The sequence below is a fragment of the Ovis aries genome, chromosome 14 (assembly GCF_016772045.2).
Source record: "Ovis aries strain OAR_USU_Benz2616 breed Rambouillet chromosome 14, ARS-UI_Ramb_v3.0, whole genome shotgun sequence".
NCBI classification, from domain to species: Eukaryota; Metazoa; Chordata; class Mammalia; order Artiodactyla; family Bovidae; genus Ovis; species Ovis aries.
Window position 1 is genome coordinate 25291722 of NC_056067.1, and position 24404 is coordinate 25316125.

A 24404-nucleotide genomic window follows, 5' to 3' on the forward strand; every position below is an offset into this window, starting at 1 on the left:
CCACCTTTACAGTCTTATCTTATTTAATACAGCAACTGCATCCCCATTTCACACATGGCTAATTAGTGGCTGCTAAGAAGAGGCGCTGGAATTCAGTCTCTTGCAGCCTAGCGTCAAGAAGCCAAGTTCTGGGGCACACACCGTAGGCTTGCCATTCCCACTTTGTGAGCTGGGCCACCCCAGCCATGGTGGGGGTGCAAGACCCTCAGTTTGCAGACAAGAAACTGGAAGCTCTGAAATGTACCGGATCCAGAGCTACATGGCTGTCTCAGCCTTAACCCCGGGTCTGACTTCATAAGCATTATATCCCTTTAAACAAGATCCCAGTGGCTTTCTCCCAAGACATGTGTGTGACCCCTGCCTCTGCTCCTCTGACTTCTGTGGGTAGCGGCTCTTCCCAAAGCCCACCCCACCCGAGTCCCAAATGAAGTCGGCCTTTATCGGGTTCCAAATCCAAATTGGTGGTCCCCCTCAAGCTGCAGCGCACTCATCCATTCATCGAGGCCGTGGGGGTAGCACGCACGGGCTCCAAGACTGATTCGGACCCGGAATCAGACTGGGTTTCCCTCTAAGCCTCCTGGGTGGGATTCAAGCCGGGGTCCGAGCCAGAGAAGAGGAACAAAGTTCTCAGAGCACGCCAGCACCGAACCCGAGGAAAAAGAAGAAACAGCAGTTTCGGCAAAGTGCTGACTAAGGCCTAGTCCCCCGTTTTACCCCAATCCAAGATGGAAGGTCCGCAGCTTCACGCTGCTCCTTGACGTCCCCTTCCTATTGGCTATCCTGAAATTGGTTTTCCAATAATACGGTTGGTGATTGGTCAATTTGGGACGGTTGCTAAAGCGATTGGTGTAGCCGCCCTAAGAGGGCGTTTCGAAAAAAAATTTTAAGTGCAAACTAGTTTTCGTGAAAGAGATGGAAAGGGGAAGAACGGGAAAGCTTGAGGCGGAGGCGGAACCAAGAAAACGGAAGCTCGCATTGGTTCACTAGAGGCCTAGGGGCGGCTCTTGAATTCTCCTTCCTCGTGATTAGTCCAATTCAGGAAAAGAGGGCGGGCACTTAGGAGAGGCGGCAGAAGCGCCTGCTTCTATTGGTCATACCAGAAGGGAGGTGGTGCGCTCGCGGCGGCTGATTGGTGCTGGGAGTGAGGAAGGAGGGGCTCTGAGCCGGAGGTTTTGTTGTGAGGGTCGGTTGTCAAGCAGCGGCCAATCAGGCCAGGGGATGGAGGCAAGTGGGGGTCGCGCCTGGAGCCGAGCCTCGGCCTCCCGAACCGCAGCTGCAGGTGGAGTGGGCGAGGGGGTGAAGGGGCGAGGCGGCGAGGGGAGGTTGAGCCCTGGGTTGGGCCGAGCCAGGCGGGGCCAGGCCGGGATGCGACGGAGAAGGCTCTGGGCGGAGGGAGGCTGGAGCCAGTACTGAGAGGAGTGGGAGGGTTAGGCAAGGCCGAGAGACCAGCTTCAGCTTCGGGAGGGGCGGGACAGGCGTGGAGGCCCGAGGGGAAAATCCTGGGAGGCCGGAAGGAGAGCCGGGGGTCTGCAGGAGGAGGGGGATGAATGGGGACTCTTGAAGCAGGAGAGTGAATGAATGGGGATACTGATAGCAGAGAGAAAAGGGGGGACTTAAGAGGGTCTGGCGAGGCAGGGCCCAAGTTAGGGAGCCCTGGAGACCGGCTGTGCACACACAGGCGGCAGGGAAAAGGAGGAGAGAATGGAGAACTAGAGAGGCAGACCTGGGGAACCCAGGAGAGAGAGGCTTGGAGGAGCGGATAGGAGGCTCCATGAGGTCGCCTTTTAATGCTGAAGAGTCATACCGACTCATGTACAGTCTGGAGGCCTAGTTCCCAGCGCTGCCCTTGGGAATGGCAGGGACCTGGAGTAGTTCCCTTGATATATGCTGGACTCCTAGGGCCCTCTTCAAGACTCTCCCTAGAGAAAACTTCAGTCTCTATCTCTTGGGTGCCTCTCGTGGCCCCCTAAACTTAGTCTCTGACTCCGCCCCTTTCCCATACGTCAGACAAAACTGACTCTCTGAGATCTATCAGAACTGCAGACATGTGGTCTTTCTTCCCCGCCCCACTGCAGCATTTCAGCTGCATTTCAGGCAGCCAGCCTCCTGAAACAGAACCTCCTCCCATCATCCTGGCCTCTGAGAGAACCTTCTTTTTCTCTGTGCTTCAGTCACCCTGCCTGAGATACCCCCTCTCCAGATTCTCAAACCCAGCTTGCAGTGGAGCTCTTGTCTCTGGTGGCTTTGGTGGGTGTCTGTTTTTATCAAGTGGCCTTGGTCATCCAGGGAGCTGCAGCTGCAGTTCTGTAAACCCAGGGACCCCCCTGAGCTCCTCCTGAGTGTTTGCTAACAAGCCATCACCTCTGTTTGTATTCCAGCCCAGTGTTGAGCTGAGATGGCTCAAGCCTGACATTCCATGACCCAGGATCCCAAAAGGCACGCACGGGCTGCTGCTGTGGATGATTTAAAACCACGAGGTGGTCCTGAGAGGAGGCATTCCCTCAGCCTGCATGTGTGGAAACTCCCTGCCAACTTGATTGGTGGATCTGGGGGGGATCCACCCCCACCCCACAAGGAAAGCACAGTCTGTTGTGGGTGGAGCTTCAGGTGCCAGCCAGCTGAAGGATGGCCACCCCTGTGGTCACCAAGACGGCCTGGAAGTTGCGTGAGTGGCTTGCTTTTTTACCCCATTTATCCCGGTAGCTGTTTGTTGGTGGGTGGCCTGGACTTCAACTTTGTCTCCCATTCTTGGCACAAGGGGAGACTCCCAGGCTTTGGCATAAAATAGACCAACATGGCAAATCATGACTTTGGCACTGAGTGACATTGGCTCAGTGACTTAACCTCTCAGAGGTTTAGTTTCCTGTCTGTACGATGAGATAATCACGCTTCCATGCCAGAACTGCTGTGAGATTCCAGTGAGAAAATGAACATAATGAAGCACTTAGAAGGATTTCCAGTTAGGCCGGCAGATAGGTTGGTGCCCCTCGAAGACGTCCTTGGTGTTTTCAGACGTCTCACCAGTCAAGCTCCCTCATCAGATGAGAACATCTTGGGACTGGGGCGGAGGTGAGAGGGTAGGCAGAGGGCTGCTAATAGCCTCTGCAATGTATCTGAATCCAGGTACCACCCACCCCCACCAATACTGTAAACTGACAACTCTAAACTCTTTTGATCTTAGGATGCTTTTACATTCTTAAAACTTACTGAGGATCCCAAAGAGTTTTTGTTTATGGGACTCATATCTACCCACATTTACCACTTCAGAAGTGAATAGTGAGACATTTGAACACATAACACACAAACACACTGTTAGTGATGATGTCGTCACATGTCATGTATCTTCTGGAAAACTCCGCCGTATTCTTGTGAGCGGATGAGAGTATAAAAGTCAAACTCCACCTTAGTATATGATAAAAAGTAGTTTTGTTCTCTTGGATCCCCTGAAAGGATCTTGAGGGTCCCAGGTTTCCCTGGATCATATTTTGAGACCTGTTGCTTTGCAGCTGGTGCCTCTGTGGGCCATATTCCTCTAGTAATAACTGGTTGGCATAGATCTGGTGTGTCCAAACTGGTCATCCTTTGCTATGAGCTGTCCCTGGCCTGGGCTGTTTTCAGAAGCAGGGCCGGGCTCCTCCACTTTTTAACTGTGAGAACCTGAGCAGAACTCTCTGCTGGGTCTCAGTGTCCTCATTTGTAGATGAGAAGATTGGGCCATGTTCAAATTGCTCCTCAGTCCCAGGGTTTAGGGAGAATCATGTTATGGGCTCCCAAGGAGGTGTACTTTGGACAGAATGGCTCTGTATTTATTGGGGTTATGTATATATATATATATACCTTCAACAGCTGGTTTTTCCTGAGAAACCAGGAAAGAATCAGGCACTGGGGAGCCAGTGGAGGGCAAAATAGGCAAGGTCCCGGTACAGTGAGGCTTAGAGTCTGGGGAGCACAGCACGTGGGAATCAGGTAATCACACTCACCTGTCTCTCCTTCTCTGCTTTCAAGCTGGAATTTGTGCTTTAAAACAGTTCACTACATGGTAGAGGGGGTGGGAGTAGAGGAGTGTGGTGGGCTGCCTAAACAGCATGTGCAAAGGCCCTGAGGCAGGAAGCTTGGTGGGTTTCAAGGTCTTGGAGGAGGCCATGGGCTGCAGCATGCTGTGGGAAGAATGTGGTGCCACATAGGCTGGTAAGGTCTTCTCGGACCTTACCCAGCCCTTCTGAGGCTTTGGCTTTATCTGAAAGGCAAGGCCAAGCCATCAGAGCATTCAGGTGGGCAGTGACGTGATCAGGCATATTGGGCATCTGCTGACAATTTCATGTGCACAGCAGTTTCCATGGGTATAAATTGTCTAAAGAGCTCAAAGGCCAAATGACCTCTGGCTCCTTATGGTTCTAGAGTCTGAGGAGGATCAGAAAGTGCTTGTTGAAGCCTAGTTCTTTGCACCTTCTGTTGGCAGGCCAGTGCTTAGCACTTCTGACCAGAACACAGTGTCCCCCTAACTCTGGCTGGGATGTGGGGTCCAGAGTGTGCCCCCTGAGCTTGGGAAACCAGCGTGAGCCTGGGCCCCACAGTAGAGCAGCAGCCATCGGCCTGGCCTGCTGTGAGGACTTTTATTTGTTTGTATTTAAATTCGGTACCCAGGCCCAGGCCACTGCAGGGTACCATCCTTCAGGCCAGACTGGGAGCTCTTGGGCCAGTGCCCTGTCCGAGGCCTTCTCTGCCTGATGTCTGAGGAGTGCCCCCCTTTTCCCACTCCACCCACTGGTCCCTCCAGGGGTTCCAGCCAATCCCCTGGTCAGGCTGCTTGCAGGGGAGTAGTCTGAGCCCTTCTAGAGGGGCCCAGTCTTCAAATTCTGCTTGCCCTAAAATCTGTGGTTCCTCAGGCTGGATGCCCTGTCCCCGGAGCCATCTGCCCAGGCTGGAGCACGGAGACGAGAACCTTATCACTGTCACTCCACACCGTCTCTCAGCGCAGGGCCTCTAGCGGACACGCAGGAAACATCCATGCTATGTATTACTGGCCGTCTCTTCAGGCAGTGGTCGTGAGATGCAGAGAGGGGTGACAGTGGGCCCAGGAGACCCAGTGTGGTGGGGTCCAGCCCGAACTTTCCCTGGGAAGGCTGAGAGGCAGGGTGGGCAGCAAGGCCTCCTGGTGGGTCACGCGTGGAAGGCGTCACATGTAGGGAGTGTCTTCAGAGAAGGGGAGGGGCCGCGGGCTGGGGGGTCACAGTGCTCAGGCGGTTTGGCCTCTAGCTGGGTTGGGCAGTCAGTCTGGCCCAACAGAAGCTCATGAACAGATATCTCTCTGTGACCAGAACCCCAGGGCACCCACGCATCTGTGCTGCAGTGTCCAGGGGACAAAAGGCTCCTTGGCCGAGGTGTGGACCAGAGAGAGGCCCAGCTTCCTCAACTCCAGGGGCAGGGTCCCCAAGGCCCCAGCTCATGTTTGGGCCTCCCAGGAGCTCTCACCCGGCTGGGGCTGGCCCCGCCACCCCTTGAGGTGGAATGTCATCTGTGAGCTTGAGCCTGGGGCCTAGGCCCCCAGGCAGTTCTGGCAGCCCCTGTGAGGCATGCCACGTGGCCAGCATCCTTCCCCAGCCCAGCCTCCCCGCGGTCTGAGGCCAGCGCTGCAGAGACCCCCAGGCAGGGCAGAGGCTGGAGCAGGCACCCCGGACGGGCCTCTGCGGAGCAGCTGCACCTCCCTCCCCCTCAGCATCGCCCAGGCAGGCCGCCCAGCTGCCTCAGCATGTTTCTCTCGTCGGTGTGGGGACACTGTTTCTTTCCTCCCCCTTCTTAGGAGAAACTGCTCAGGCCCTGGCTCGGAGACCTAAGCTGCCTTTTGGTTCCTTGCCTGTTCCTTCCCTGGCGATGCCCTCTGAGACTTACATCTGCTGCACCCTTGTCCCCCCACCCCAAGTCCAAGCCATGGGCCCTCGGGGCCACCCACAGTGACCTTACCTCCCTCTCTGTCCATTTGGCTCTCACACCTGACCCCTCAGTTCAACGCCTCCTGCTCCCTCCTCACGCAGCCCACCTGGATTTCTCCTGGGCCGCAGTGCCCACTCTCCATGATGTCTGATCTGTAGCCTGCCTAGCAGCCATGAGTATTCAGCCCCTCACAGAAGCTCAGAGGAATGTCCTCAGTGAATCCTCAGCAGTCCAGTGAGCCACACACTATTATTATTCCCATTTACCCAAGCACAAGTGCAGCACTCAGAGAGGGTGAGCAACTTGTCCAAGGCCACACGGCCTGCAATAGCAGAGCTCAGACCAGAGCCCAGTCCGTGATTCTGAAGCTGAGGGCTGAAGCCCTCGCTGAGCTCACCTGGGGACAGCTTGTCTGCAGTTGACCTGTACGGTCCTGAAAGTGGGTTTCCCCAAGCAGGAACACCAAGTGGCAGTTGAGAGGCCCTTAGGTGGTACATGGGTCAATATTTTTTATTTCAATCGTTGTTCTAATTTTTCTTTTTGTATCATAGAAAAAATGTAGTGAACATATCAAGCTTGTAATTTTCATGCATGTTATTGCTTAAATGACAGAGCTAAACAAAACTAGCAAGTCGGTTTTTAAAACCGACTTAGTAACTTAATAATAGTACCCATTGATATGCAGAAAAAGGAAAAAATTCATGAGGCTTAAGGGTAGGATGGGAGTGACTGAAGTTGAGAAATTGTTGTTTTTGTCTCAGGCCCAAGCCCTGCGCTGTCTCACCGCTCATGGCGTGTGTCTGGGCACCAAAGGGAGCCGCAGGGAGCAGGGCCCTCCCTCTGGGCTTCCAGTGCCAGGGATGGGGGCCGAGCAGGATAAGGCCCAGCCTGCCTCCACCTGGCCTGTCAGGCCCCTGACTGTCTTCTCCCTCTGCTCTTCCCTGTATAGAGGAGATCGTGGCCCATGCCAGCAATGTGTCCTCGCTTGTGCTGGGCAAAGCCTCTGGCCGGCTGCTGGCCACGGGCGGGGATGACTGCCGCGTCAACCTGTGGTCCATCAACAAGCCCAACTGCATCATGGTGAGGTTTGGCCGGTGGGCGGGGCGGGGCAGATGGGCAGGCCAGGGATGGGCGCTGGGAGTGGGCAGCTCTGCAGAAACCCAGCACATCAGTGCCCCCCCCCAACTTGTCTGCTCAGGGAAGTCCAGGACACCCAGATGGCTGGGACAGTGGCCAGTCCTCAGGAATGAGGAGCGGGGGTGGTCACCTGGTGTGGGAAGGAACTCTAGGGAGCCTGTATGAAAAGGCTAAAATAAGTCTACAGGCCCGAATCTGAGCCTCCCCTGCCCATTGGCCTCTCCGCTTGCCTGTCAGTTACATGCAGGGTTATTTTGATTCATTACCCACCTCATTCCATAAATGGGATTTGAATGCCCCTGGTTGGAGCTGGTTAGAGGACTGGTTCTTTACTAGTGTTAATGAACTCAACTCTGCTTGGCTTGGGAGCCAATACATGAGAGGCAAGTGTTGGTTCAAAGGAAAGGTTGCTTTATTCAGGAGGCTGGCAGCTTGTGGGGAGGCGATCTTGTGTCCATTAGCCAGTTCCCTGCTATTGATCAGAGGGCAAGAACTTTTAAAGGGGAGTTTCAGAGGTGTGTAGTTGACGTGAGGGAGCTACGTGCAGAGCAGCACAGCCAGCTGTGACGTCATCTTGAAGTCGGCTGTGCGGTGGTCCACCGAGCAGCATCTTCAGCCTCGCGGTCTGTCTGTTCCTGTTTCTTTGAGGCCAGTTCTCAGAACTGTGGCATCTTACGCCATGGTGACCGTCTGGTCGTCATGTAGTCAGCTTCTTCCATCTGGTGGGAGTTTTGATATCTACAAGACAGCTCACAAGACAGGGTTCAGATCAGTATCCCCAGCCCTTGAGAGGGAACCGAAGTTCCTTAACTTTGTTTAATGACTAAGCTCTTATTGTTTGGTCTCATTTGACTGCTTTCCTTTGCTGCTTCTGCATTTTCCTTATTTCTCTTGATTAAATTTGTTCTCTGACAAAAGTTTTTCAACAGATAAAAGGCAGGCAAAGGACATGGAGGTGGGTGGCGTCTGTCCTAGGAAGGCCCTGTAGGATTCTGCTGCATTTCATTAGCATTGTCCCCTTGGTTACACAACTATGTTCAGTGCCAAAAACCGTTTTCCAAAACAGGAAATCACACAGAAGGGAAAAACATACAGAAATGAGTTATATGCAGTTTGATTATGCAAGGACATTACACCTGGTCCTTTGGTCTGTGTGCTGCTAGGGGCTGCTAGGGGCTGATGTCTGCACACATGGGCATGCACATACGTGCAGACTTGTGCCTATGTGTACACGTGCAAACATGCCCACGTGCATACACACAAATATGTAACAATGTGTTTCCAGTACACTGTCTTACTCTTCTGTAGCCTGGTTTTTTTTTTTTTTAAATATAGCAACAGTGCGAGTGTTTTCCTGTGTCAGCAAATACCCTTTTACAACATGATTTTTAATAGCTTTGTAGTATCCCATTGTAGGGTTGAGCCCGGCTCGCAGCATGGAAGTTACAGCTGGGTTTTTGGCTCAGCCCAGCCACAGTGGGGCACATCCTCGTCTCCCTAAATCTTCAAACAGATCTGCAATCATAAGATTGAATCTGTGCGTGTGTACTTTTTATAAAGCTTTCAAAACATATTGCCAAACTGCCCTCCAGAAGTCAATTTACATAACTCATCGATGGCACTGAAGCTTGCCCTCTCCCCCTACAATCTTGTTGCACAGGGTGGTATTCTTTTGACTCTTGACCGAGTAAAGATTTAAAAGGAGGCGACGTTTATTAGTAGAAACGTAATCAACTCAGTTTTCTTATGAGATCCAGCGGACAGCTGAGATCTGACCCAAACCACGGTCAACGTTAAGGTCAGAACTGAGATTGGGTTAAGAAGAAAATTGAAATTGTTTTGGGAGGTTCAGGTGTGTTTCCCGCTCCCTGAAAGTCCAGAGTAACATACCCCAATTGAAAAAGAATCAACAGAGGCTGGTCTGAATTGGGGAGAGTGTCCGTATTTCCAGCAGAATCACTCCTGGGTCCTCTGGTTTCCAGAGCCCCTGCCTGAGAGCGTGGCTGGGTCCTCTGATGGGGGTCAGCCCCTGGGGAGCTGGGGGCTCCAGAGGCCGCTGACGGGTCAGACCTCAGTTCTGCCATGGTTTCCGCTCTGGAGGGCTCGGCCAGGCAGAGTAGAGATGGGAGCACAGTCCAGGAGGACAGTGCTTTGGACTTGGGACTCAAGGGTCAGCTGCCCCACTGCAGGGCCACTCCTGCAGGTGACGTTCCTGTTGGGAACACAGCGGGTGATGGTGGAGCGTGGCTGGGGTCTGGCCCACTTTCAGTCCTGGGAGCCGAGAGACCTGGGGGCGCCACAGGATCCCTGCTTGATGGCTTCCCGGGGATCCAGGATTGAGGGGGAGCAGCTGGGGGTCTGCTGACACAGCGCACCAAAGCTGCTGCCTTCTCTCCTCAGAGCCTGACGGGTCACACGTCCCCCGTGGAGAGCGTCCGTCTCAACACCCCTGAGGAGCTCATCGTGGCCGGCTCCCAGTCGGGCTCCATCCGTGTCTGGGACCTGGAAGCTGCCAAAAGTAGGTGTCCACGCCTGCCTCCCCCCACGCATGCCTGTGTGGTGCTTGTCCCCAGCTTTCCCGTCCAGCCACTTTCTCCAGGAAGCCTCTCCTGACTAGGTTGGGTGCTTCTCTCCTGGTTCAGTGACCAGATGGTGTGTTTTAGGTTCCAGGGTTGCTTTGGGAGGTCATCCCAGATCCCTCACGTGGGACATGCTTCTCTCCTCTCCTCCCCCCCGCCCTCCCTCCCTCCCCCCTCCCTCCCCCTCCCTCCCTCCCTCTCTCTCTCCCTCCCTCCCTCCCTCCTTCCCCCCCTCCCTCCCTCCCTCTCTCTCTCTCTGCAGGCTCTCTCTTCCTCCCTCTCTCTCTCCCTCCCTCCCTCCCTCCCTCCCTCCCTCTCTCTCTCCCTCCCTCCCTCCCTCCCTCCCTCTCTCTCTCCCTCTCTCTCTGCAGGCTCTCTCTTCCTCCCTCCCTCTCTCTCTCCCTCCCTCCCTCCTCTCTCTGCAGGCTCTCTCTTCCTCCCTCTCTCTCTCTCTCCCTCTCCTCCCTCCCTCCCTCTCTCTGCAGGCTCTCTCTTCCTCCCAGTGTCCTCAGGTTTCACAGTGAGGGGCCTTGGTGGGCATGTTCTCGTCCCTGTACCAGGTCCTCGCTGGGGTCTTGGTCTGTAGACTCATGCCCTCAGTTCTGGGCCAAGTAGGGAGTCCCACTTACCCTAGAATGGGAACTGCCTCTCAGCCTCACTGGCTGTTGCCGCACAAGAATGTGGGCACAGTGTTGCCAGCTCTACAGATTTTTTAAGAGAAGCTGGGAATCTGGGTATTTATGTGGAATCCACCCATTTCTAAAGGTTGACAGCTAACTCAACATACTTTTCAGAACACTGTGCAGGCTGACACTCAGAGGTCCAAGTAAAACCTGCTTGCTCACTGCTTTTGCCAGCCTCTAGTCTGGACCTTGCAGCATGCCAGGTGGGAGGCCATCTGCTCCCTGAGGGATGGGAGAGGAAGGGGTTGCATGGTTTTTTGCCGAGTCTGCCTCTCCCAGAAACGATGCCCTGGCTGAGACTTAAAGGTCATTCTGGCCTCTCCTCTGGTGCCTGCAGGATGCTTTGCTGCAGGATGGTGGCCAGTGGCCACATATGCCCAGTGGCTATGCATGCCCAGTGGCTAGGTTCATTCTGCTCTCGTAGAGGTGTTCCTCAAGTTAGGACCTCACTTGAGGCTCTTGGGTGATACTTGCCTACCCAGTGGCGGACTGTTTCAGAAAGACAGAGCCCCAGGACCTTTTAGATAATAAACAGGGCTGCGAGCTTAGCATCTCAGCACTCAGTCCCACTGCCTGGTCCCATACAGGACCCACAAGGCGGGGGCATCGCTGGACAAGGGGTCAGGGAGGAGCATGCCCAGGCTGGCTGGGCTCCAGCCAAGAAAACAGAAAGGCTCAGGCAGCAGGTGGTTCACCTCTGGGAAGCCTCTGCCTGACCCAGATCCCAGTGGAGGGTACCAGCCATTCGCCATTCACAGAGGAGCAAGACATAAAGAGAAGCCAAGAGTTGTGATTTCACAGCCTTGACTCTCATGCACAAGGGAATGTGAGGAACTTCTTGAGGTAGGCAAAGAATGGAGACTGAAGACGTCTGGGATTCCTGAGCCCTAGGCTCCTAGGGCTCGCAGTTCTACAAGCAACTTGTGACACATCCCAGACCCCACTCCCAGAGAAACTGACTCAGGAGAGGGATGGGCCCAGGATCTGGCTTTCATAAGCTTCTAGCTGGTGCTGATGCAACACCAGGTTGGCACTGTCTCCTTTTTTGACAGATGGGCAAACAGCCCCAAGGAGGGCCCTGAACTTGGTAAAGACTCCATGGCTGGGGTGTCTGACCGCAAATCCTGGTGTCAGGACTCCCATCCCAGTGCTCTCTGCCCTGCTATTTGGCAGGGGTGGGTGGGTTTCAGTGACAGAAGAGAAACTTGCCCTCAGCATTCTCGGCAGGAAGACCTAAGACCTCAGGCCCACCTCCACCCCCACCCACCACAGTGTGGGTGGGAATGATACAGAGGCAAACTGGCACCTCACGTGCAGAAAGGGGTTGGTAAAGGGTTGCCTGACTGTGGCTGCAGTTGCCCATCACTGGAGGGTCCAGCTGCTCGGCTGGAGGGTTTGGAAGTTCCCATGTCGGGTAGACAGGCCCTGGAGGCCCCTCCTCTCTGCAGCTCCTGGATCCCGTGACCAAGTGGGGCATCAGGAGGCCCCGAGAGCCCTCCCAGGACCGAAGAGCAGGGCAGAAATCACACCAGAAGAATGTGGTCCTGCCTGCTTTCCATGGAGAGCCAGAGGGCGAGGGCGGGTCAGGCCAGGATCCCACAGGAAGGCGGTCTGGGCTTCATGAAGCCGGCCTACGCAGGGGTGGGATCTGCTGCATCCTCTGGGGTGGGGCTGGGTTTTGGAAGCCTGGCTCTGGGATGCAGAGCAGGTGGGCTGGCAGGGGCGGCATGGACTGGAGCATATGCGAGAGGAGTGTGCACCTTCCAGGGCCTGGACTGGGCTGCATGTGCCCGAAGCCCCCTTGGCCAGAAAGGCAGCGCTGAGCCCCCGATGGCATGTGACAGCTACAGTGTGGGGAGGGCAGCTGCTCAGATTTTAGTGTCTTCGAATTTTGTCCTTAAAGCATTATGTCTGGAGTCTGCTTGAACACCTGCTCCAACAGAGAGCTCACTACCTCACAAGGCAGCCTGTTTCACCTTGGCTCAAACCTGAGGATCACTGGACTGCCGCACTTCTTTGTGCCAGCACCCTTGGCACGATCAGTTTCATTCAAACAGCAGAATTATAAATCTTCTAAAAAGCAAGGCATATGAGGCCAGAGAGAAGAGGCAAACTTGAGTGGTACCAGAGAAAACTGATACAGAAACACAAGCCTCCCTCATCCACCACCAATGACATCCTGCTCAGATACCTCCTCCTCCAAAAAGCCACTCTGGATTTCTCTTTCCAACCTGGCAGCTTCTCCCCCACCTTGGACCGCTCCTGCATCCCTCTCCTCGTGCTGTCTCAGGTGTGATGGGATGCCTGGCAGGTCATAAGCTCCATGTCCACAGGGCCTAAACCGAGTGCAGCAGCTGCTCGACTCTGCTGACTTCGGGGCTTCACTCTTGTGAGAACATGTTGGCACAAGCCCAGTGGTACAAGCCACATGATGCTTACAGGGAGTTTTCTGCGGGCTCATGTAATGGCAGAAATGGCTGGCATTTCTCAGGAGGAAAATAAGAAAAGTTAGCTGTTAGAGCGGTAGGACTCTGGTTGATCTTCCTCCCCATCTTGAAAGTCTGTATTACTGTTGTGTTTTTCTGTGTTGTCACTACGAAAGCACACACACAAATGAACACTGAAGCTCTTTCTCTTCGCTGTCCTGTTCGCCTCTCACACCACTGTCTCTGCTCTCTCCCTTGTTAGTCCTTCGCACACTTATGGGACACAAAGCCAACATCTGCAGCCTGGATTTCCACCCTTATGGCGAGTTTGTAGCCTCGGGTTCCCAGGACACAAACATCAAGGTGAGACACCACTCAGCACCCTGGCTCTCCCAGGACTGGGCCAGCAGTGGAACCAGGATGTTGAGTCCCACCCCAGGGGGTGGGCTTCGGCTCTGCGGGGGCATCTCCCCTGTGTGCCGCAGCATCCATGTCCCCCCACCCCCACCCAGGCAGGGAGATGTGGGAGCACTGGCCAGACATTTGTACTCGGAATGCCCAGCTTTACTGAGTAGTTTCGAGACCCCTGTCATTTTGGGGTGTAATGACCTGGAGGTGCTCAGAGCCCCTCTCTGCTCATGGCCATCTACTGCCCTCTGACCCAAGCTCCAGGACTGAGCTTGGCTAGGCCTCCCCAGCGCAGCCCACCTTGGTTGTGACCTGTCCTGACCCCGGCCCCTCTCTGCTCCTCACTTCACAGCTCTGGGACATCAGGAGGAAAGGCTGTGTCTTCCGATACAGGGTAAGTGAGGCCCCTTTGTCCATCATTCCACAAGCACCTTGAGGGCATGGAGCCTGGGGCGGTGCCCAGACCCTGGCAGGGGCTAGAGGAGCTGCTCATCCCGCCTGGTGAGAGCATAAGAAACAGAAAGTCCAGATGAGAGACGCGCTTCTGGAGCAGAGCAGGGGCGCGCTGGGTGGCCCACCTGGACCCCCGGCTTTCCCTGCCTCCCCACAGAACCATGTTCACCAAACTGTGCTCCACAGTTTGTAGGCTGGTAACAGGTGTTATTCGGAGAAGGCAACAGCACCCACTCCAGTACTCTTGCCTGGAAAATCCCACGGCGGAGGAGCCTGGAAGGCTGCAGCCCATAGGGTCGCCAGGAGTCGGACATGACTAAGCGACTTCACTTTCACTTTTCACTCTCATACATTGGAGAAGGAAATGGCAACCCACTCCAGTATTCTTGCCTGGAGAATCCCAAGGACGGGGAAGCCTGATGGGCAGCCGTCTATGGGGTCACACAGAGTCGGACACAACTGAAGCGACTTAGCAGCAGCAGCAGCAACAGGTGTTAGTAAATAAAGGGGGTTCCTGTTCATATGAGTTTCAAAGCACTGAGTTTAATAATTATTTTTCGAAGTTGTCGGACCCTTTGACATAAGAGGAGGCATTTAACTCTCCAAAAAGAGGCCCAGGACACATTGCTCTCAACCTGTAAGACCACGAGGTCTTGATCTCCTGGAGTGTTCTGCAGGACTCGGGGGGTCCGTGACCACCTGTGGAGAGGTGTTCCTCTGTGGCATCTCCCGCAGGTGGCCATCTGTCACTTCTCTGCCTGCTCCCAGGAAGCACTTGCTTGTGGAGGGCAGGGAGGAGGGTGAGGAGGGAAGCCCACAGGGCCCAGCCCCTCCAGCGCTCATGCTCTGTCCTGTCCTCAGGGGCACAGCCAGGCTGTGCGGTGTCTCCGGTTCAGCCCCGACGGGAAGTGGTTGGCATCGGCCGCAGATGACCACACGGTGAAGGTAGCTCCCGGCCAGACGTGGGCCCAGGGCTGGGGACTGGGGTCTGCCGATCACACCCAGGTTGGGTCTTCACCTCCCTCCCCATCGGGCTTGCCCGCCCCAAGACTGTCCAGAGTGGGAGGCGGTTCTTGGATAAGGGTGCGGACTGGTTGAGAGGGTGGTCCAGAGGCTGAGGGCCAGGCTGGTCCTGACCTCCAGCCCACCCTGCCCCAGCTCTGGGATCTGACTGCTGGCAAGATGATGTCCGAGTTCCCCGGCCACACGGGGCCTGTCAACGTGGTGGAGTTCCACCCCAATGAGTACCTCCTGGCTTCTGGCAGCTCTGACAGGTGAGGAGGAGGAGCAGGGCCTGTGGCCTGTGACCGCCACACCTCTCTCCTCTCCGTGTGCTTCTGTCCCGATCTGACTTTTGGTCCTGGGGTGTCACATCCTACCTAGACTGAACTGACTGCCAACCAAGCCAGCCTGGGACCCAGGCCACATCTCTCTCCTGACTCCAGTTTCCTGGCCCCAGCGTCCTGGGCCTTGCTGGGGTGTCTGGATCCAAGGCCGGTGTCCACTTCCAACATGCTCAAGAGAGGCCCTGACCTGGGGGTGGGTGGGCAAGTGTCTGCAGAAAAGCGGGTTTTCCCAGCCACCGGCCTACGTAGAAACCAGCATGAGGCCTGGCTTTCTCTGCAGGACCATCCGTTTCTGGGACCTGGAGAAATTCCAGGTGGTGAGCTGTATCGAAGGGGAGCCAGGGCCTGTCAGGTAGGCAGGTGGTGGGCGGGGCCTCCTCCCGGCCGTGGGGCGTGGCTGCGGTGGCCCTTTCCTGTCTCCACTTCCGCTCTGGTCCTGGGCTTCCGGAGCCTCTCCGGAGGCTTCTGACCCACGGCCCCCTCTCGGCTGGCCCAGGAGCATCCTCTTCAACCCCGATGGCTGCTGCCTGTACAGTGGCTGCCAGGACTCGCTGCGCGTCTACGGCTGGGAGCCCGAGCGCTGCTTTGATGTGGTCCTCGTCCACTGGGGCAAGGTGGCCGACCTGGCCATCTGCAACGACCAGCTGGTGAGAGAGCCACCGCCCACCTTGCATCTTTGTGCCGGGCCGCCGGCCTCCTCCCGCTCAAGTCCCCAACTCCCTCCTGGCCCTGTGGGGACTCTACCCTCAGGGCCCCATGAAGGGTCCTGCCCCAGCTCCTCCATTTCCTGCAGATAGGCGTGGCCTTCTCCCAGAGCAACGTCTCCTCTTACGTCGTGGACCTGACGCGGGTCACGAGGACGGGCACGGTGGCCCAGGACCCCGTGCAGGACAGCCGGCCTCTGGCGCAGCAGCCACCCCACCCCAGCGCCCCCCTTCGCCGAATCTACGAGAGGCCCAGCACCACCTGCAGCAAGCCTCAGAGGTGGGGTGCTCGGGGCCTTGGAGGGCACTTGGGGGTGCAAGAGGTGGGCCCCCTGGCCTCACCAGTCCCCCTCCCCACCTCCCTTTGCTCGGCCGGCCCCTCAGGGTGAAGCAGAACTCAGAGAGCGAGCGCCGCAGCCCCAGCAGCGAGGACGACCGGGATGAGCGGGAGTCTCGGGCGGAGATCCAGAACGCAGAGGACTACAATGAGATCTTCCAGCCCAAGAACAGCATCAGTGAGGCCTCTCCCCTCTTCCCATCCCCGCCCAGCCCTACCATGCCCCTCTGGGACGCAGAGGCAGATCATCCTTTCCAGGATGGTGTCCACATTTCTGCGCTCCCCTTAGCCTAATTTCTCACCCATGTCTGGGCCCGGCTCTGTACCCAGGTCCTCTAGGCCCCAGCAGAAGCCCAGCAGCCCCTCGGTGCTCAGCCTGCCAGGGGCCAGGGTCTGAGGAGGGGCAAGCCTGAGGGTTCAGGCCCTATGAACAGATCATGAGCTACAGCTGTATGTGTGCCCCGGAACCACTTACCCATCTCCCGCATCCTGTGGGGCCCTGGGCCCCCGCCAACTGGGCCCTGAGGGCTCAGACAGCAGCCCTGGGCTGGTCCATGTGAGTCCCCAGCCCCCTTCACCTCTGCAGGTCGGACGCCACCCCGAAGAAGTGAGCCCTTCCCTGCACCCCCAGAAGATGGTGAGTCATGATGGTGAGGCCAGGAGCCCTGGCCTCCTGGGCTCCCCAGTCTTCTTCCAGGCTGCCCCTCCCACAGGACAGTTCCCAGCCTCTCTCCCCTTGGGTCTTTTCCCTCCATTCACCCAGAAATCACCTAGTGTGTGCCAGGTGTTGCGCTAGACTCTGGTAACAGCGTGAAAAAGCAGGCAGGTGCCTACACCCAGTGAGGAAGGCGGGTGGCAGACAGCCGTGTGGGAGGAGGAGCCAGGCGTGGTGAGAGGCACTAGGGCTCGTGTAGATGGGGGCTGTGAGGCTCTGCAGAGGCGGTGCATCAGGTAGGCCTGGGGGTCAGGTGAGGAGATGGGAGGGAACAGCCTCAGGTGGGAGGGAGCTAAGAGGAGGGTGGGGGTTTGGGGGCCAGGTCCCCAGGCCCTGGGAGTTGGGTTTTGCTGCTGGAGGATATTTGCTGCTGGTTTTTGCTGCTGGAGGATTTAAGAAGAGAGAAAAACCTGATCTGCATTATGATTGAAGAAGGTGGGACGTGGCACCCTCATCTTCCAGCCCAGCCTCCCCCTCACCCCCCGCCACCAGCTTTCTCCTCAAGGGGCCATCTTCCCGAGCCCCTAAAGCTGGGTTCCTGAAGCACCTCTCTCTCCCACACTCCTATTCATCGTCCACTCAGCACCAACTCCCCCGGCAAAACACACTCCATTCCTAGTGAGGTGTCGGGGCCACCACTCCCTGGGTCCCATCCACATGTGGTGCTCGGTTCCTGCTTTCTGCCAGACCAGTGGTTGAGTAGGTGGAGAGGGAGGGGACAGGCCCGCCCTCTCCTCCAGGCCTCCCCTGTTAGAGGTGAGGCGCCACCCAGAGTCCCAGCCTAAGCCCTGCCTTCCCACCTGGCCCTTCTCCCGACCTGACCTGACCCAGGGATCTTTCCCTTCTATCTCCAGACATGGCCACAGCCAAGGAGGCAGCAAAGCCCAGCCCAGCCACGGACGCACAGTTCCCGGTGCCAAACATATGTCCAGGTGGAGCGGACACGGTATGAGGCTCAGAGAGGGCCTGGTGTCCTGAATCAGGGCTGGGGTGACCCTTGCCGGAGAGGGGCAGAGGGGGAGGCCTTGGGCTGGCTCCCTGCTAACTCTAGACCCTTCCAGCTTGAGGTCCTATCCCGGCCCCCGGTCGTCACTTCCACCCCTGCACCCAAGGCCGAGCCTGCCATCTTTCCTGCCACCCGCAATGAACCCATTGGACTGAAGGCCTCCGACTTCCTGCCTGTGAGTGGGGGGCCCAGGCTAAGAGTGGGTGGAGGCCCATGGGGCGAGGGCAGAGCTTGGCTGCCAGCATCCGGGCACCCGTCCCACGCAGGCCGTAAAGATCCCCCAGCAGGCAGAGTTGGTCGACGAGGATGCCATGTCCCAGATCCGCAAAGGCCATGACACCATGTGTGTCGTGCTCACCAGCCGCCACAAGAACCTGGACACTGTGCGGGGCGTGTGGACCACAGGCGATATCAAGGCAAGTGCCATCTCTGCTTGGGTTTGCAGCTGAGCTGAGAATAGAGCTTCTGGGGTGGGGTTGAAGGGGTGGTAGGCGGCTCCTGTCACCACACCTTGCAATTTTATGTACACCCCTCAATAAAGCCCGTGATCACATCACACCCAGGCAGGGCCACTGTGTCCCTGGTCCCCACTAACGGGCGCTCTGTTTGCACAGACATCGGTGGACTCGGCCGTGGCCATCAATGACCTGTCTGTGGTCGTAGACCTCCTTAACATTGTCAACCAGAAGGCGTGAGTGGCCATGACGGGGGATGGGAGGTGGGGGGCATGGGCAGGGCCAGGTGCTGAGGGCATGTGTCCCTGGCCCTCTCCCCAGCTCCCTGTGGAAGCTGGATCTGTGCACCACGGTTCTGCCGCAGATCGAGAAGCTTCTGCAGAGCAAGTATGAGAGGTACGCGTGGGGAAGCCACACCTGCCTCACAGCGGGGCGGGGTGGAGGTGGACCACAGGAAAGACCCCCCAGGGCTGGTGCACTTGGGTGGCTGCACCACACTGCTGTCCCCTTCAAAGTTGGAAGGCCAGAGTGACCACAAGTCCATGCTGCCTCTGGCCCCATCTCTGCCCCACTTTGTCTCCGTGAGCCATGTGCTCTGTTTGGTTCTATCCATCCCTCTGCCCTGGCAGCTATGTCCAGACGGGCTGTACCTCCCTAAAGCTGATCCTGCAGCGGTTTCTGCCCCTCATCACAGACATCCTGGCGGCCCCACCCTCCGTGGGTGTGGACATCAGCCGGGAGGAGAGGTGAGGAACCCCGGCAGTGGGGAGGGGTGTGTGGTGTGTGTGTCTGTGTTTTTATGTGTCTGTGTATGTGTGCGCACGCCATGTCAGGCAAGAGCACACAAGCCTCCTTGTTGATGGCCCTGGTGAAACAGCCAACAGAGGCGGTCACTGTGCCTGGGACAGTGGCTCAGGGCATGGGGTGGGGTTATTAGAGACTGGGCTCCTCCATGGCCTGGCTGTGGCCTGGGCCCTGCTCTTTGGGTCTCAGCCTTCCCCTGGGAGGAGGGCCGGTGTGGTTAGTACAGGAAAGGCCCTGGGGTTGGGCGGGGGGCATGGGACCGTGCCGGCTGGCCACCTCCAGTGCTGACCTTATGCCCACAGGCTGCACAAGTGCCGGCTCTGCTACAAGCAGCTCAAGAGCATCAGCAGCCTCGTCAAGAGCAAGTCGGGCTTGAGTGGCCGCCACGGCAGTGCCTTCCGCGAGCTGCACCTGCTCATGGCCAGCTTGGACTGAGGGGCCCAGAGAGTGGGGGTACCCTCAGGCCTGGCCTCGGCCCCACTCCTGTTCCCTGTGCACCCACTGGCCCATGAGCCTCTGCCCGGCCCCCACTGCTGCCCCGTGGCCATCCTGGAGGCGGCGGCGCTGGCCCACTGGCCACTCCTCAGCCCTGAACTCTGACAACTTCTCTGCAGCAACAGCTGCCCAGCTTTGCCCAACTCCTGCTTCCTGGGGCAGTGAACTGAGCCCTGGGGCTGCTGCTGTAAGGGGCTGCTGCTGTAATTTATAAGGTGAATTTTATTAAATTTGTAACTATTCCCGCTTTCCTTGCTGGGAGGTGCAACCTCTGGCAGCCACAAGGCTCTCCTGGGCCCCTGATGGCTTCTTCAGAGAGGAGACCGACCGCTCCTTCTCCCAAGACCCAGAGGTGGTGCGCCATGCTGGGTGGCCAGCAGGGGGCAGCAGAGTGATGGGCCTGCGGGAAAGGGTAAGTTCAGACTTATTCTGGGGGAAGGCGGGCACAGCAACTCCCCACGAAACCGGTGAGGGGTGGGCTCAGGCTCTCCAGCCCAGCCCGTCTGTTTCAGCCACACTCCCACCTGTCCAGTGGATGCGTCTGAGGCCAGTCAGCAGCTGTACCCTGCAGGGGGCTGGGACCCCAGCCTTGCAGTGGGGCCACTTAATGCGGTGGCTGATCCAGAGCTCACCACCCTCCCTCCACCCCCAGAGGCCTCCAGGGATGGGACTGGAAAGGCAGCTACCCCATGCTCTGAACAGTTGCCCCTCCCTGCAGGAGCCCCCAGTGCTGGCTGGCCAGAACAGGTCCCCTGACCCAGAAGTCACCCTGCTTCTCCTCCTGAGGCAGCTTCCTGCTCATTTGGTGCGAGGACCCCACAGAGCCCTGCACATGTTTCCCCAAGGCTGGGACCAGGTGCAGACCAGCACCACTTCCATGGTGGGGAGCCTGGTGGGCATGGCACCAATGGTTGGGAGCTGTAGGCAGAGGGAGGAGGGGGGTGGCACTTACCTATGGCCATTCACCTAAGGGGGCAAGGCCAGGGCAGAGGGCAGGCAGTGGTATAGGGACCACTGTGGCTAGGTTTTTGGCAAGCCTTTGGAGAGCTTGAGTTTCCCGTTTATTAGGTGACGGTGCCAGTACTCGTATGGGTCAGTCATGATAAGGATGGAGGGGAGGACACTGGATCCTGACTTGGGTGACAAGCCAGCACTGGGGAACCACCCACAACATGCCAACAGCCTGCTCCCTGCGTCTGATCAGGGACTCACAAGACCAACTCTTCCAGACAGTGCTTGTGTAAAAAGGTTATTTTAATAAGTAAAAATGGCTAAGCTTCCAAAAGTTCTTAAATAGGATTTCAGAGGGAGGAAAATGTCAAGAGGCTAGTGAGCAGGGAGACAGCCTGGTGCCAGGCAGAAGAGGGGAGCAGCAAGATCCCCACCCACTGGCCTCCTGCCGGCCATAAATAAAGCCCGACCCGCGGCAGGAGCGGGCCTCCTGTGTACATGTAGGAACACTATATACACGCCTGGCGAGATGCTCTACCTCCAGAGAAGAGCAGGACAGGGCTGCCCACCAACCGCCCAGCTCCCACAGTTCCTGTGCCTTCTGGAGGGGCCCTGCGGGCTGGGAAGGGTTGGGCCAGCCCAGGCGAGGGCCCACCCTCCCACACAACACACTTGCCCTCCCCACAAGGGCGCACACTGATGACCTGGGCCTGCCCTTCCAGCTTGTGCCACTTGCACCCAGAGCCACAGCCAAGAGACATGGTTTCCTTCTGAACATGTTTCTCATCTCTTAAGGGGAGACGGGGTCAAAGAGGCGCCTCCACTCTGGCCTCTGCTTTGCAGGCTCCAGACACTGCAGCAGGGACGGGGCAGCCATGCACGGAGACCCAGTCGCTGGTCCCTGGTCCCGCAGGGTGGGCATGTCCATCATACAGGCAATGGCCTGGACTTCCCTATGGGAGGAGGTAGGTTTTGTCAGCACCCGGACTGTCAGCCTCTGTCCTAGAGCAGGAGGCAGCCGGGCAGAAGCACACAGACAGCAGGCAGCGAGCCCCAGACCCAGCCAACTTCCCAGCACAGCCCTGCAACCCGAGGCAGCCAGGCAGGCGGGTGGGCGGGCAGCCCTGGGCTGCTGGCCCCCACACTCACCTGGAGACTCTGCAGCCCCAGCCGTCAGGCTGAAATCAAAGCAACAGGTGTCTCACTGGTAGGCTTGCCTTGGGCTGGGACCCACCCCCCAGGACTCTGCTGCCCACACCCCCTTTAGACTCAAACACTTGGCAGGCCCTTCTGTGAGTGGGCCAAGCTGGGGGCTGGTGCCCCGGATTCTAATCACCCATCCATGGCCTACTTGGGACGCCATGTCTTTCATGAACCCAGCCTCAGAGAATTGCATCCTGGGCCTCACATCAGCGGTCTAGCTTGGAGTCCAGAGGGCTGGCTTCCCCTCCTGACACTCCGTCTCCATGGAGCCTTCAGTTTCCCATCAATAAAATGGACCCAGCACTGTCTGCCCTGACTACCTCCCAGGGCCAAGGAAGGTTGTGAAACTGGTCTGGAGAAGTTTTATAAATTTAAAGCCCACTCCGATAAGGGCAGCCCAGTGGCTGTGATCAGCCTATGGGGGAGGCTCCCCACCCTGGCTCACTCCCTGAAGACTCACCTGAGGGCTGCAGCTTCCTCCTGATAGATCCTGGGCGGCTAGTGGTCCCAGAGCCAGGGGCCGAATGGGCTCGCGCTGAGGGCTGTGGCGTCTGGCAAGCTGACTCCCACTGTGGGCAGAGAAGGGCAGGTGGGCGGGTCCCCCGCCACCCATGTGTTTCCCCTCCCCAGCCACCCAAAAAATGTTTTCTCATCTGCAAAATGGACATGACGATGATACAATAACCATGGGAAGAAGGTGGGAATTAATAAAGAAGTTAACTAGTTACTACTGAGCATCTGTGTGCCAGCCTGCACCTCCCTGCCCCACCTCCAACCAGCTGATGACCCCTAGGTACCTCTGAGGTCAACAAAAATGCCTGGACTGAAGAGACTACTGGGTTTGGGTTCAAGTTCTGACTCCACCCCCTCTGATATGTCCCCCTCTTCCCCACTCCAGGCTGTCCTCCCCGCCACATCCTCCCTCCTGCCCATGACCGGAAGTCTTTGACCCAGCGCCAGCAGGGGTCCCTGTACCTCTAGGTGCTCCTGGCTGGACCATGACCCGAGCTCTGTCCTGCGGGATCCGGGGCCCAGCTCCACAGAGCGCACCCTCTCAGCAAACTTGAGGGAGTAGAGCGTCTCACTGGTGTTCTTCTCCACAGGGGACACCTAGGGGACACACAAGAGCTCACTCTCCACCTGGCTGGCCAGCTGTCCTCACAGAACTGGAAGGGGCATCAGAGGGAGCTCACAACCAGGGGATTCTAGAAGGCTCCCTGGAGAAGATGAGAGGGAGGGGAGCTGTGGGGGCAACTTCACCAAGGGGGCTGAAGTGGAGGAAAGTGAAAGTGAAGTCACTCAGTCGTGTCCGACTCTTTGTGACCCCATGGACTGTAGCCCACCAGGCTCCTCCGTCCATGGGATTCTCCAGGCAAGAATACTGGAGTGGGTTGCCATTTCCTTCTCCAGGGGATCTTCCCAACCCAGGGATCGAACCCAGGTCTCCCGCATTGCAGACAGACGTGTTAACCTCTCAGCCACCAGGGAAGCCCTTAAGTGGAGGAAGCTGCAAGCAAAGAGTGACTGTGGCCAGGTCTGTTGGGAAGGCTGTGGGGTGGGGTTGGGGGGCACATGTCACTGACTGAAGCTGCTGAAGACAAGAGGCTTTTCTCTGCACAGCCTGCGGGGTACCCGGGCTGCAGGGGAAGGAAGGGGGTGGGAACCCCTGTTCTTGGAACTGGCCAAGTCCGTACACGCTGATGGCCACCCTGTCCGGCCCACCTGAGGCCCTCACCTGCACCACCATGAGGGTCTTGCTGTCCCCGCTGAGCGAGTCCTGCAGCAGGTAGGTGAGCTTGGAGTTGCGGAAGGGCACGTGGCCCTGCCGGGAGCGCAGGGCGGCGATGACATCGCCCAGGGCCGACAGCGACTTGTTGATGTGCTGCGCCTCCCGCAGGCGGCTGCCCTCCGCCCCCGACTTGCCCACGCGCTCCGAACCGGCCAGGTCCACCAGGTTCAGCTTCCCTGCGGGGAGGCCGCGGGCAGGTCAGGGCCGCCCCAGGAGAGGCTGGGGTGGGGGTGCTCGGGCCGGGCGCTGGGGGTCCTGGCTCACCCGTGGTGCGGAGGCCGGTGCTGCAGTCCACGCCACGCACCGTCACGATGAGCAGGGCGTGCGAGCGCGAACTGTGTTCGTTCAGGTTGGTGAACTCTGTGGTGCGGTTGGTGTGGCCGAACTCGAACACCTGGAGGCGGGAAGGCCGACGCACCGGCTTTGGAGTGGGGCCTTCGGAATCCCCCAGTCCTGGAGCACCCCTATGAGGGGGCGTCACCCGCTACCTCCTCCGCGGGAGGAAACAGGCTCCCAGAGGCCTGCGGACCCAGCAGGGCCCGAATCGGAGCTCTATCCCTTCGGGCGGAGCCGCTCTGCTGTGGGTGGAAGCCTCCCAGCCTTGGCCCACCCAGCTCCTCACCTTGTTGATGTCCTCCACGCTCTGCACCTGGAACTCGGTCAGCCCCGGCACATATAGCTGCCCGCTGCCGTCTGGACACAGCCGGATTTCCAGTTTCTCCTGGGGCTCCTGTCCCAGCAGGTCCCTGAGGGCAGGAAGGACGGTCACGCCCTCCTCCCAGTCTGCCTTCTGCTTACACTTGCACCCGCCCCCAGCCTGGAATGTTCTCCCAACCATCACACTTCACGATGCCTTCCTGGACACCAAGGGGCTCAGCCCCTCTCCCTCCCCAGCCCCAGCTCCTCTCAGGCACTCAGTTTGCTGAAGGGCAGAGGCAGGAATGTTCCCCACAAGTCCTGGGGTGGTGTTAACTCCAGCCCC

The 24404-nt window shown here is 57.8% G+C and overlaps 2 protein-coding genes across 19 annotated transcripts in view; one reads left to right on the forward strand and one right to left on the reverse strand.

The window, feature by feature from the left end:
* The first annotated feature begins 1174 nt into the window (after positions 1–1174).
* On the forward strand, positions 1175–19721 carry KATNB1 (katanin regulatory subunit B1). Of its 5 annotated transcripts, none has more exons than XM_060397984.1 (20): positions 1175–1224; positions 2379–2665; positions 6881–7011; positions 9469–9586; positions 13019–13119; positions 13517–13558; positions 14479–14562; positions 14776–14891; positions 15244–15315; positions 15460–15610; positions 15757–15947; positions 16052–16182; positions 16591–16641; positions 17574–17665; positions 17781–17900; positions 17992–18141; positions 18340–18416; positions 18502–18576; positions 18810–18926; positions 19287–19721. In XM_060397984.1, exons 2-20 carry the CDS (start codon positions 2626–2628, stop codon positions 19417–19419), a joined length of 1992 nt encoding a protein of 663 aa, XP_060253967.1. In that variant the 5' UTR covers positions 1175–1224; positions 2379–2625; the 3' UTR covers positions 19420–19721. The 5 variants fall into 5 exon arrangements, with proteins under 5 accessions (XP_060253967.1, XP_042087658.1, XP_042087660.1 ...); XM_042231726.2 differs by having other exon boundaries at positions 1194–1279; XM_042231724.2 differs by lacking the exon at positions 6881–7011.
* A 994-nt stretch (positions 19722–20715) lies between these two features.
* The window catches only part of KIFC3 (kinesin family member C3), a 56651-nt gene continuing 52962 nt past the window's right edge, over positions 20716–24404 (reverse strand). For 13 of the 14 annotated variants that reach the window (XM_042231717.1, XM_042231721.2, XM_027977883.3 and 10 more), the window contains 6 exons: positions 24045–24168; positions 23687–23816; positions 23369–23598; positions 22609–22743; positions 22094–22202; positions 20716–21383 (listed from right to left, as the gene is read on the reverse strand). In XM_042231717.1, the coding sequence (XP_042087651.1) occupies positions 21358–21383; positions 22094–22202; positions 22609–22743; positions 23369–23598; positions 23687–23816; positions 24045–24168 (754 nt within the window). In that variant the 3' untranslated portion in view covers positions 20716–21357. Of the gene's footprint in view, positions 21384–21579; positions 21609–22093; positions 22203–22608; positions 22744–23368; positions 23599–23686; positions 23817–24044; positions 24169–24404 lie in introns of all 14 variants that reach the window. The other variant, XM_060397981.1, reaches the window with a different exon arrangement.

Bases quoted from the DNA above. Each gene is read 5' to 3' on its own strand.
- KATNB1 (XM_042231724.2), top strand. From the start codon at position 2,417: ATGACCCAGGATCCCAAAAGGCACGCACGGGCTGCTGCTGTGGATGAT. The intron at 14,563-14,775 runs GTAGCTCCCGGC...ACCCTGCCCCAG, and splicing joins CAGATGACCACACGGTGAAG to CTCTGGGATCTGACTGCTGG. The intron at 18,577-18,809 runs GTACGCGTGGGG...CTGCCCTGGCAG, and splicing joins CTGCAGAGCAAGTATGAGAG to CTATGTCCAGACGGGCTGTA.